This window comes from Sinocyclocheilus grahami, unplaced genomic scaffold (assembly GCF_001515645.1).
Source record: "Sinocyclocheilus grahami isolate Dianchi unplaced genomic scaffold, SAMN03320097.WGS_v1.1 scaffold55.1, whole genome shotgun sequence".
Lineage (NCBI taxonomy): Eukaryota > Metazoa > Chordata > Actinopteri > Cypriniformes > Cyprinidae > Sinocyclocheilus > Sinocyclocheilus grahami.
In genome coordinates, this window is record NW_015505234.1 from 4381432 (window position 1) to 4392284 (window position 10853).

The following is a 10853-nucleotide window of genomic DNA, read 5'->3' on the forward strand; positions in this document are numbered from 1 at the left end:
TTGCACATCTGTTGTTTATCATTACCAAGATCTCTGTCATGGGAGAGATGACGTTCTAATGACAGCAGTTCAGTAGTGCTAAATGCCTCTTTGCAGTTGAAAGTATGGGATACATGATTAATGGAGGTGTTTTTTACAAGACATGGAGCAAGTTTGAACCATAAATGCAGAAAAGAACTAAGAGAAATGCATGTTGAAGCATTATATGTACACCGTCCTCTATAAATCATATAGCTAACAGGATAGTTCACCCCAAAAAAAAAGAACATTCTGTCATTATTTACTCACCCTCAAGTCATTCTGAACCTGTATGACATAATTTTTTCTAAAGAAGTAAGTCATACAGGTTTGGAACGACATGAGGGTGAGTGAATGATTTTAAATTTTTCTTTGAACTATCCCTTATGTTTGTCTTCATGCAAAATCAACTTTTATACAGGCTTTATGGTGTGCTTATTTTTAAAGCACCATTTGCTTAGTGTGTACTCAAGATTTGACAGGGAAACAAACCAGCTGGTCTTGTCTTCTTTGCACAAGAAAATGTCACGCATGCCAGTAGCTGTTTTACATTACCCTCATGCCTGAGTCTTGCTGCGTGATCACCCAGGAGACACTCTTGTGATCCATTTCAGCGTTTACAAAAACAACAATTGTCAAATGTGTAATTGTGATACTGAACACCCTTTTGCAATACTTGATTAAGCCTTTTGAGTAAGTCTTACAAATGTTTTTCCTCTTTCAGGTATGAAGGTGAAATTGTACTCTAAAGGGATAGTTCACTGAAAAATTAAAATTCTTTCATCATTTACCCACAAGAGAAGATATCTTGAAGAATGTTGGTTACCAAGCAGTTTTTGGTGGCCAGTGATTTTGATTGTTTGTACAAAAAAAAAAGACACATCTCAAAATATTTTCTTTTGTGTCCCACAGAGGAAAGAAAGTCATTCAGGTTTGGAATTACACGCGAGTAAGTAAATGATGACAGAATTTCTGGTGAATTTTTGGTGAAGTATCCCTTTACCTTGAGTAGTTTCCTCTTCATTTTCACAATTACACTTTTCATGAACCTTATGCACAAATCATTGTGTAAAAACAGTGAAGCTCAAAAAGGAGTAACCTTATTCTCTACATCTTTGTTGATTTAAGTGATATTCCTTCCTCTTCAGATGGTTTAAGACCTCCTCCTTGAATAGACGCAGATCTTTTCTTAGCTCTAATTTTTAGAACCACCACAATCACAGCCAGTAATAATAGGCCTACAAGCCCTGCACACAAAGCATACATTGTCAAGTTAGTCTCAGATTCAGGTTCAGGTTCAGTTTCAGGCGGAGCTGCATGATCCCACTTTCGTTTTATATTAGGTTGGTGGTAAAACTTTAGATTGGTGACCTGCCTAAAGAGACACATGTCCATGTATTCTTCCTCCATTATCCATGAATGGGGTTCCACCTCATCATCTTCCTTACCACCATCATAAGCACCCTCATTATCGCCCTCATAATTCTCCTCATTATCCACTAGCACCACGCACCAGTACATCTCAAATGTGTCTTTGTGTCTAACTCAGCATGTTCTGTTATTCTGGTTATGTTGCTATGACATGTTCAGTTAATTATCAAGATTGTTACATGTTCCAGAAGCACTTTTTTTAAAAACATTTGACAACATTTTTGAATACAATCAAGCTGTTATTATAAAAAGAAAAATCCATTAACAAAGCACTGGATCATTTCTATCCAGTGGATATACATTGAGAACGCACCTGTGTTGTAATAAAAACATAAATATGGATTAAAGCTTTCAAACAATTCCAACCATCCCATTGAAACTCAAATGATTTGAATACCTATTTAACAAAGATAGTACTTTGGCTGTCTGCCCAACCACAGCAAAACACATTGGTCATATCTGGAATACACATTAACAGAGCTGTTTCCCTAATCTGTGTTACCACACAGGACCACCAGTGCAGCTTTACATGACATAACCGTGTCCATTAAAACCACACAGTGCTCTCTAGACTGCCAGTGTTTACGCAGCCAGCTGTTAGACTAGGATATTAGATTCAGAATTAGATTCAAACTCTGTTGACACATTAATGGAAACCAAAGAGAAATTAGAACAGGAAGTGTTCTACATGTCCCCAGTCAGAAGAAGAATGAAAATGTTTACGGATGTGTTTGCACATCTGTTGTTTATCATTACCAAGATCTCTGTCATGGGAGAGATGACGTTCTAATGACAGCAGTTCAGTAGTGCTAAATGCCTCTTTGCAGTTGAAAGTATGGGATACATGATTAATGGAGGTGTTTTTTACAAGACATGGAGCAAGTTTGAACCATAAATGCAGAAAAGAACTAAGAGAAATGCATGTTGAAGCATTATATGTACACCGTCCTCTATAAATCATATAGCTAACAGGATAGTTCACCCCAAAAAAAAAGAACATTCTGTCATTATTTACTCACCCTCAAGTCATTCTGAACCTGTATGACATAATTTTTTCTAAAGAAGTAAGTCATACAGGTTTGGAACGACATGAGGGTGAGTGAATGATTTTAAATTTTTCTTTGAACTATCCCTTATGTTTGTCTTCATGCAAAATCAACTTTTATACAGGCTTTATGGTGTGCTTATTTTTAAAGCACCATTTGCTTAGTGTGTACTCAAGATTTGACAGGGAAACAAACCAGCTGGTCTTGTCTTCTTTGCACAAGAAAATGTCACGCATGCCAGTAGCTGTTTTACATTACCCTCATGCCTGAGTCTTGCTGCGTGATCACCCAGGAGACACTCTTGTGATCCATTTCAGCGTTTACAAAAACAACAATTGTCAAATGTGTAATTGTGATACTGAACACCCTTTTGCAATACTTGATTAAGCCTTTTGAGTAAGTCTTACAAATGTTTTTCCTCTTTCAGGTATGAAGGTGAAATTGTACTCTAAAGGGATAGTTCACTGAAAAATTAAAATTCTTTCATCATTTACCCACAAGAGAAGATATCTTGAAGAATGTTGGTTACCAAGCAGTTTTTGGTGGCCAGTGATTTTGATTGTTTGTACAAAAAAAAAAGACACATCTCAAAATATTTTCTTTTGTGTCCCACAGAGGAAAGAAAGTCATTCAGGTTTGGAATTACACGCGAGTAAGTAAATGATGACAGAATTTCTGGTGAATTTTTGGTGAAGTATCCCTTTACCTTGAGTAGTTTCCTCTTCATTTTCACAATTACACTTTTCATGAACCTTATGCACAAATCATTGTGTAAAAACAGTGAAGCTCAAAAAGGAGTAACCTTATTCTCTACATCTTTGTTGATTTAAGTGATATTCCTTCCTCTTCAGATGGTTTAAGACCTCCTCCTGGAATAGTGGCAGATCTTTTCTTAGCTCTTATTTTTAGAACCACCACAATACAGATTACAGCCAGTAATAATACGCATGCAATCACTGCACACACAGTATACATTGTCAGGTTAGTCTCAGATTCAGGTTCAGGTTCAGGCTGAGCTGTATAATCCAACTTTCGTTCTGTTTTAGGTTGGTGGTGAAACTTTAGATTGGTGACCTGCCTAAAGAGACACATGTCCATGTATTCTTCCTCCATTATCCATGAATGGGGTTCCACCTCATCATCTTCCTTACCACCATCATAAGCACCCTCATTATCGCCCTCATAATTCTCCTCATTATCCACTAGCACCACGCACCAGTACATCTCACTGTCCTCCTTTTTGGGATCAGTGATGATGAGAGAAGAATCTACCTGTGAGAAATGTAAACGACCTTGTAAATCATTAGGTGGGGTTAAAGAAGGATCCCCTGAGTCCATTATTTGGATGTCCTTCTCACCATTCTTTCGGTACCACAGAACGCTGGAGTACTCGACTTTATCGCTTAATGCTGGTGAAGACATGAAGTTACATTGGAGGACTACCTTCTTATCTTCTGCAGAAAATGAAATAGTGGTTGATTCAAGCGAAGGGCACACATTCACAACATAATCTTCAACTAGGAAGGTAGAGAAAAATGTATAACTCCCAGAATGATCTATGAGAGATTGAATGACTAGGGAATAGTCTTCAGAATTCATGCTTGTTGACACTAACATCTGATTTTTGCTTGTCCCTACTGGTGCCGATGAGTTAACTTGCCCAAAAGGTGTTTTCCAGTGATTCTGTCTGAGGTGGTCTACTGAACATGTTAGGACTACCTTATCTCCTACAGAACGATAAACAGTCTTCATTTCAGGCTCCTCTGGTAGTCCTATGGTTTGGAAGCTCCTGCATTGCTCTCCCTCCATGACCAGACAGAAAAAACAAGGTCTATCTTGAAAAAACTCATCTGAAAGTGTAAAAATGAGCCTTCACCATGAACCCGAATGAGGCTTTTTAACTCCACTTGTAATGGCTCCAAAGAAATCTTAGTATCCATGAACAAAGATACGTTGTGCACATCTCTGTACCATTTTATTGTAGCATGTTTAATAGAACCCATATTGCATACCAGATCTGCACCTGTGCCGGGTGTCAGTGAAATTTCCTTTAAGCTGAACTCCTTGTCACAAACGTAGAGAAAGTGTTTGTGATAATTTTCCATAGTGCTACCACTCCAGCACTCTCTGATGTAGATGCCCGAATCAGAGTACTGAAGATTTGTGAGCTTCAGACCAAGGAGCCCTTCAACATCATTGGAGAAATTGATCCGACCCTTAAAGGCATCAGGTGGTAAAACTGAGGGACTTGAGGACTGACCCAATAGCTCCCTTCCATCAGCATTCAGTCTGTACACAGCAATGTCGTTGCCAAAGCAATAACCCATCTCCAGTTCCCCACCAAGAACTCTAAAAATGGGCTCTGGGTCTCCTTCTGCAAAACTGCTCACTAGCAGCAGAGCGAGAAGTATCACAGTGTTCCTGGTTCGGACCATCCTGTTACTCTGTCCATCCCTGAGACTGCTTTCAGCCTGTTGCCTTCCACATACTCTGAAATTTGAGTAACCTGTTTCTGAAGTTTGGCGTTAAGATCCACCCACGTTGGGATGTTGTCCTTCTTAGGTGCAGGGTTTTTTTCTTCAGTTTCTCAGGTGCAGTTTTTCTTGCTTAATTTTCCTCATGCCTATATCCTCCCTTATAACCCAGAGCACATGGTTCTCATTTATCTTTCCATTTAAGGTTCTTCTTTTAATCTTGTGTGCTGTTGTTGAAAGTTTTATCTCATGAATCAAAAAAGATCTATCTCTATCTCTATATCTTGAGTATGAGAAAATGCAATGTGAAAAAAATCAGTCTATGTTAGTTAATTCTCAAGTGAAACTAAAAAAAGGAACACTTTTTTTTTTTTTTTTTGCAGAGAGTCACAGTTTCAGTCAACAATTTCAGCAATGCTCTGCAAAAACCTGATTGTTTGCATACAGGGAAAAACATTCACATGAGTGTTCACTCTTGTACTACAACAACATACTTCAATATCTGGCAAAGAAATTCATTAAATAATGCAGTTGACAAATTCTCGCCTAATAAATAAATCAGTGGACATATCAGTAGATTTGAACTAAATTTATATTAGAATTATTTTAGAGTTTTACATGTGTGTGTGTGTGTGTGTGTGTGTGTGTATATATGTATACAGTGGGGCAAAAAAGTATTTAGTCAGCCACCAATTGTGCAAGTTCTCCCACTTAAAAAGATGAGAGAGGCCTGTAATTTTCATCATAGGTATACCTCAACTATGAGAGACAAAATGAAAAACATGTTCAAAAAAAAATCCAGGAAATCACATTGTAGTATTTTTAAAGAATTAATTGGTAAATTCCTCGGTAAAATAAGTATTTGGTCACCTACAAACAAGCAAGATTTCTGGCTCTCACAGACCTGTAACTTCTTCTTTAAGAAGCTCCTCTGTCCTCCACTCGTTACCTGTATTAATGGCATCTGTTTGAACTCGTTATCAGTATAAAAGACACCTGTCCACAACCTCAAACAGTCACACTCCAAACTCCACCATGGCCAAGACTAAAGAGCTGTCAAAGGACACCAGAAACAAAATTGTAGACTTGCACCAGGCTGGGAAGACTGAATCTGCAATAGGTTAGCAGCTTGGTGTGAAGAAATCAACTGTGGGAGCACTTATTAGAAAATGGAAGACATACAAGACCACTGATAATCTCCCTTGATCTGGGGCTCCACGCAAGATCTCACCCTGTGGGGTCAAAATGATCACAAGAACTGTGAGCAAAAATCCCAGAACCACACGGGGGGACCTAGTGAATGACCTGCAGAGAGCTGGGACCAAAGTAACAAAGGCTACCATCAGTAACACACTGCGCTGCCAGGGACTCAAATCCTGCAGTGCCAGATGTGTCCCCCTGCTTAAGCCAGTACATGTCCAGGCCTGTCTGAAGTTTGCTAGAGAGCATTTGGATGATCCAGAAGAGGATTGGGAGAATGTCATATGGTCAGATGAAACCAAAATAGAACTTTTTGGTAAAAACTCAACTTGTCGTGTTTGGAGGAGAAAGAATGCTGAGTTGCATCCAAAGAACACCATACCTACTGTGAAGCATGGGGGTGGAAGCATCATGCTTTGGGGCTGTTTTTCTGCAAAGGGACCAGGACGACTGATCCGTGTAAACGAACGAATGAATGGGGCCATGTATCGTGAGATTTTGAGTGAAAACCTCCTTCCATCAGCAAGGGCATTGAAGATGAAACGTGGCTGGGTCTTTCAGCATGACAATGATCCCAAACACACCGCCCGGGCAATGAAGGAGTGGCTTCGTAGGAAGCATTTCAAGGTCCTGGAGTGGCCTAGCCAGTCTCCAGATCTCAACCCCATAGAAAATCTTTGGAGGGAGTTGAAAATCCGTGTTGCCCAGCGACAGCCCCAAAACATTACTGCTCTAGAGGAGATCTGCATGGAGGAATGGGCCAAAATACCAGCAACAGTGTGTGAAAACCTTGTGAAGACTTACAGAAAACGTTTGACCTCTGTCATTGCCAACAAAGGGTATATAACAAAGTATTGAGATTAAATTTAGTAATTGACTAAATACTTATTTTCCACCATAATTTGCAAATAAATTCTTTAAAAATCCTACAATGTGATTTTCTGGATTTTTTTTTCTCATTTTATCTCTCATAGTTGAGGTATACCTATGATGAAAATTACAGGCCTCTCTCATCTTTTTAGGTGGGAGAACTTGCACAATTGGTGGCTGACTAAATACTTTTTTTCCCCACTGTATATATATATGCACACACAGGCACACATATATATGTGTGTGTATGTGTTTATGTGAAAATACAGTATATTAATATATATAATATTTACATATTTTATGTATAGCCTATTTCTTTTATTATTCTATCATACCTGTAAATTTTTTCTTTCTTTCTTTTTTCTTTTCTTTCTTTCTTTCTTTTTTTAAGCAAAGTTTAAGTAACTTTAAGCGGCTGCGGGACCTCAAAATGTTTAAAAGTATGGTTTGTTAAAAACGTTTTATTTTGAGAGACAGAGCTTTTAACATCTCTAAATAAGTCGTGGTTTTTAAATAAGGAAAATCTGTTGTCTTAAACTGTACCTTGTCGGCCTACAGGTACCTAATAGTCTGTGGGGGCCGTCTGAATGCAAAGCTCTTTGTAAATCGCCAGATTGTAGAGACTTCAAGGGTGGGCTGAGTGAACAGTTTGAGTAGGCAGGCATGATCCAGCATTGTGATTAAGCTCCAACTGTGACTCACTCTCCACTGCCATTCAAACTAATTGCTCTCTGTTCTGATTATAGAATTCACAGTCCCTGATGCCATTTTAAGCAACTTTTCTGTTTTGAAAACACAACAGTCCTGAATTACTGCTGCTTAAAATGGAATTATCTGTTAACTAGAAATAGTTTGGCTGTCATTCATAACATGTTGATATTTTATTAGTGCCAATTTTTACTAGTTTGTAGTTTAGGTGAGTGGTTAATTCATATTTCCCTTTGTTGTGTTCGTATTATCCATCAAACTCTGTAAATCAAAATGTTTCTATATTTATTGGTTTTAGAGTTCCTCCCGTACTAATGGTGGCGCTGTTGTGCTCAGACCGCATGGGCATCACGACCAGAATAAAAGAAGCCCACGTCTCCCCAGGGTCAAGTATTGAAGATGTGACCAGATTTGACCTGCAGAGGTACTGATCAATTTGTATTATGAACACGTTTCAGATAATGATATTAAAGCCGACTAATAAATGCAAGCCGCGTTTAGACAATGCTGTTTGTTTCTTTACCTCGATGTCATGACTTACGTTTCATAAGAGAGAACACACTCCCTCATGTTCTGTTGAGATCGAATTTATGGTATGTTTGTTTGATGTAAGTGTAATAATAATAATGATGTAATTACAAAATTAACTCATTTTCTTTTCATTTTTCTTTTCCTCTCCTTCCAGAAAAGGATATTAATTTGATATGTCATATCAATGGCCAAAGTGTTCTGACTTCCCTCGTATAATCTGTGTGTGAGTGTGAATAGATAGATAGATACTGATGTACTCAAGGAAAATCTTAACTTATAATATTTTTCATGGTGGACATTTAATCTGTGTTATTCTAATTTTTTTATTGAACAAAAATATTTATGTGCCCATCAGTGCAAGGTGTGTCATTGATATTTTGTTCTGTTTCTTCAAAAGCCAATTTACTGTAAATTCTTAATGCGTATACATATATATATATATCTATAAAAATTGATTTATATGAGCTGAAAGACCCCAAACAGAGCATGAGGGTTAATAGTGTCGTCTCATAAATGTAATTCAAAAACTACTGGAACATCCTTGACCCTCAAGGTATCTAGTGTTTTTCTTCGCAATCCCAAGAAAAATATGTCATGATCTCATTATAAAGAAACTGTCTTACTAGTTACTTTTTTGCTGTTTTCTCCAAAGCTAATATCTAGTTACCATAAGTAGCCTAAATTATCTTAGGTGTTGGTGTAAAATAACTTGGCTCTTCTGTGATATTGGCATTTTGTGGATGGTAGCAATTAGACAGCTAGTTGTTTTCTGCTGACAATTCTTTATCCTGTAAGTAGATGGTTTGTAGTGTCTGAATGCTCATTCTGTTGACTCGAAAGACTGCATGTGATATCAGCTTTACGTGAGTAAATGGGCATGAGGAAGTTTTTAATTAAAACAGTTTGAGACTTAAAGTAGATTTTCTGATATGTTTTTCCAATTGTTTCAGGCACATTACTTGCATGCAATGCAAACAACAGCCCCGCCCACAGACCTGTAGATTGTGCAAACATGTTGCGATTAGTCTCGACATCGCTGTGTCTCTACTGCCAGCGGGCTCAAGTGACTCCTTTGCTTCTCACGAGGCCCTGCTCCTCGATCGTTCAAGAAGAGAACCCGCTTGCCATAAATGCCCTGTACGACTTGTCTGTAGACATCAGTAAAGTCCGGAAGCTGAAGGGTTGGGTGTTGCGCCAGAGTCCCGTGTACGTGAACGAGACCGCCACTCTGCTGAGGGACATGGGGGCTAGTGGGCCTGTTATCGCCCGCGTTTTGGAACTCCATCCTGAGGCCATCCTCTGCAAACCTGATCAAATGGAGGCTCAGAAAAAGCTGTGGATGTCCGTGTGCACCAGCCAGAAGGATCTAGTAGGAATCATTGAAAAATTCCCCACCTAGTTTTTCTCCTCGTCCTCCGATCACGACAACCAGAAAGCTAACATTGCGTATTTCCAGACGTTACATCTCAACAAACGCATCATTAGCAAGCTCATGGCCAGTGCCCCTCAGAGCTTCAGCCGACCCATGACGCAAAACAAGGAGATGATCCAGACTCTGCAGAAGACCTATTTGGACTTGGGTGGGAAGGAGGACAACATGAAGACCTGGTTGCAGAAGCTGCTTACTCAGAATCCCTACGTGCTTCTAAAGCTTCCAGAGGTACTGCACGATAACTTGGCGTTCCTACGCAATGTGGGCTTTACTGGCGATGAGCTCTTGCGGCTGCTTTCCAAACTGAAGGGATATGTTACTGAGCTGAACCCTGAAAGTATGAGACTCACCCTCAACTACTCCCAGGAGACTTTGGGATGCACAGAAGCAGAGCTCAGGCAGATCGTACTTCAGTGTCCAGCCTTGTTATACTATTCTGTGCCTATACTAGCTGATCGCTTCAAATGCCTCCTCACTGCTGGAGTAAGTATGGAGCAGATCATGGAGACTCCCACAGTGTTAGAACTGACAACGCAGATCATTCAATATCGCATTCAGAAACTGCGCTCTTTTGGTTATGATGTACGTTCAGGTAACCTGGAAGTCCTCGACGGCACCAAGAAGGACTTTGAGGTGAGCTATGGGAAGTTGCATCTTAGACGAGAGAGGCCACTTTTTAATCCAGTAGCTCCACTTCAAACAGAAGATTAAGCATGGAAGCCTGTTTCCACCATGAAATAAAGTAATTATGACTTTCTATCTCAATTTTGACTTTATTTCTCACAATTCTGAGTTTACATCTGGCAATTTTGAGTTAAAGCTGCAGTCCATAAGTTTTACCTCTTTGTCGCCCATCTCTGTTTGAAAACCTGCAATTGCAGCTGTCTGAATGATCTTCCTTGCGTGGGTTGTGCAGTGGCACAGCTCCAGCGCGGATGAATGTAATGTTTTGAGGAGTATGTGTGGCAGTCAGTCACCGCATCTGTGTGGATATTTACTGTACTTCGCAATCACAGATTCTAGCCTACGTCTTGGAATATATGACCCAAATAAAAATGTTCATCGTATATTGTCATCTGAACAAGTAAGTAACAAGTCTGCCACGTTTTTTCTGACCAACTGAGGAATAAAGCATTAAAATAA

General features: G+C 39.2%; 1 protein-coding gene across 1 annotated transcript; it reads left to right on the forward strand.

Moving 5' to 3' along the window:
• The first annotated feature begins 352 nt into the window (after nt 1-352).
• On the forward strand, nt 353-10439 carry mterf2 (mitochondrial transcription termination factor 2). Its single transcript, XM_016270170.1, is given in 3 exon segments — nt 353-364; nt 8046-8171; nt 9229-10439. A coding segment is annotated over 1 exon segment (1131 nt). The 5' UTR covers nt 353-364; nt 8046-8171; nt 9229-9290; the 3' UTR covers nt 10422-10439.
• Nucleotides 10440-10853: the final 414 nt, after the last annotated feature.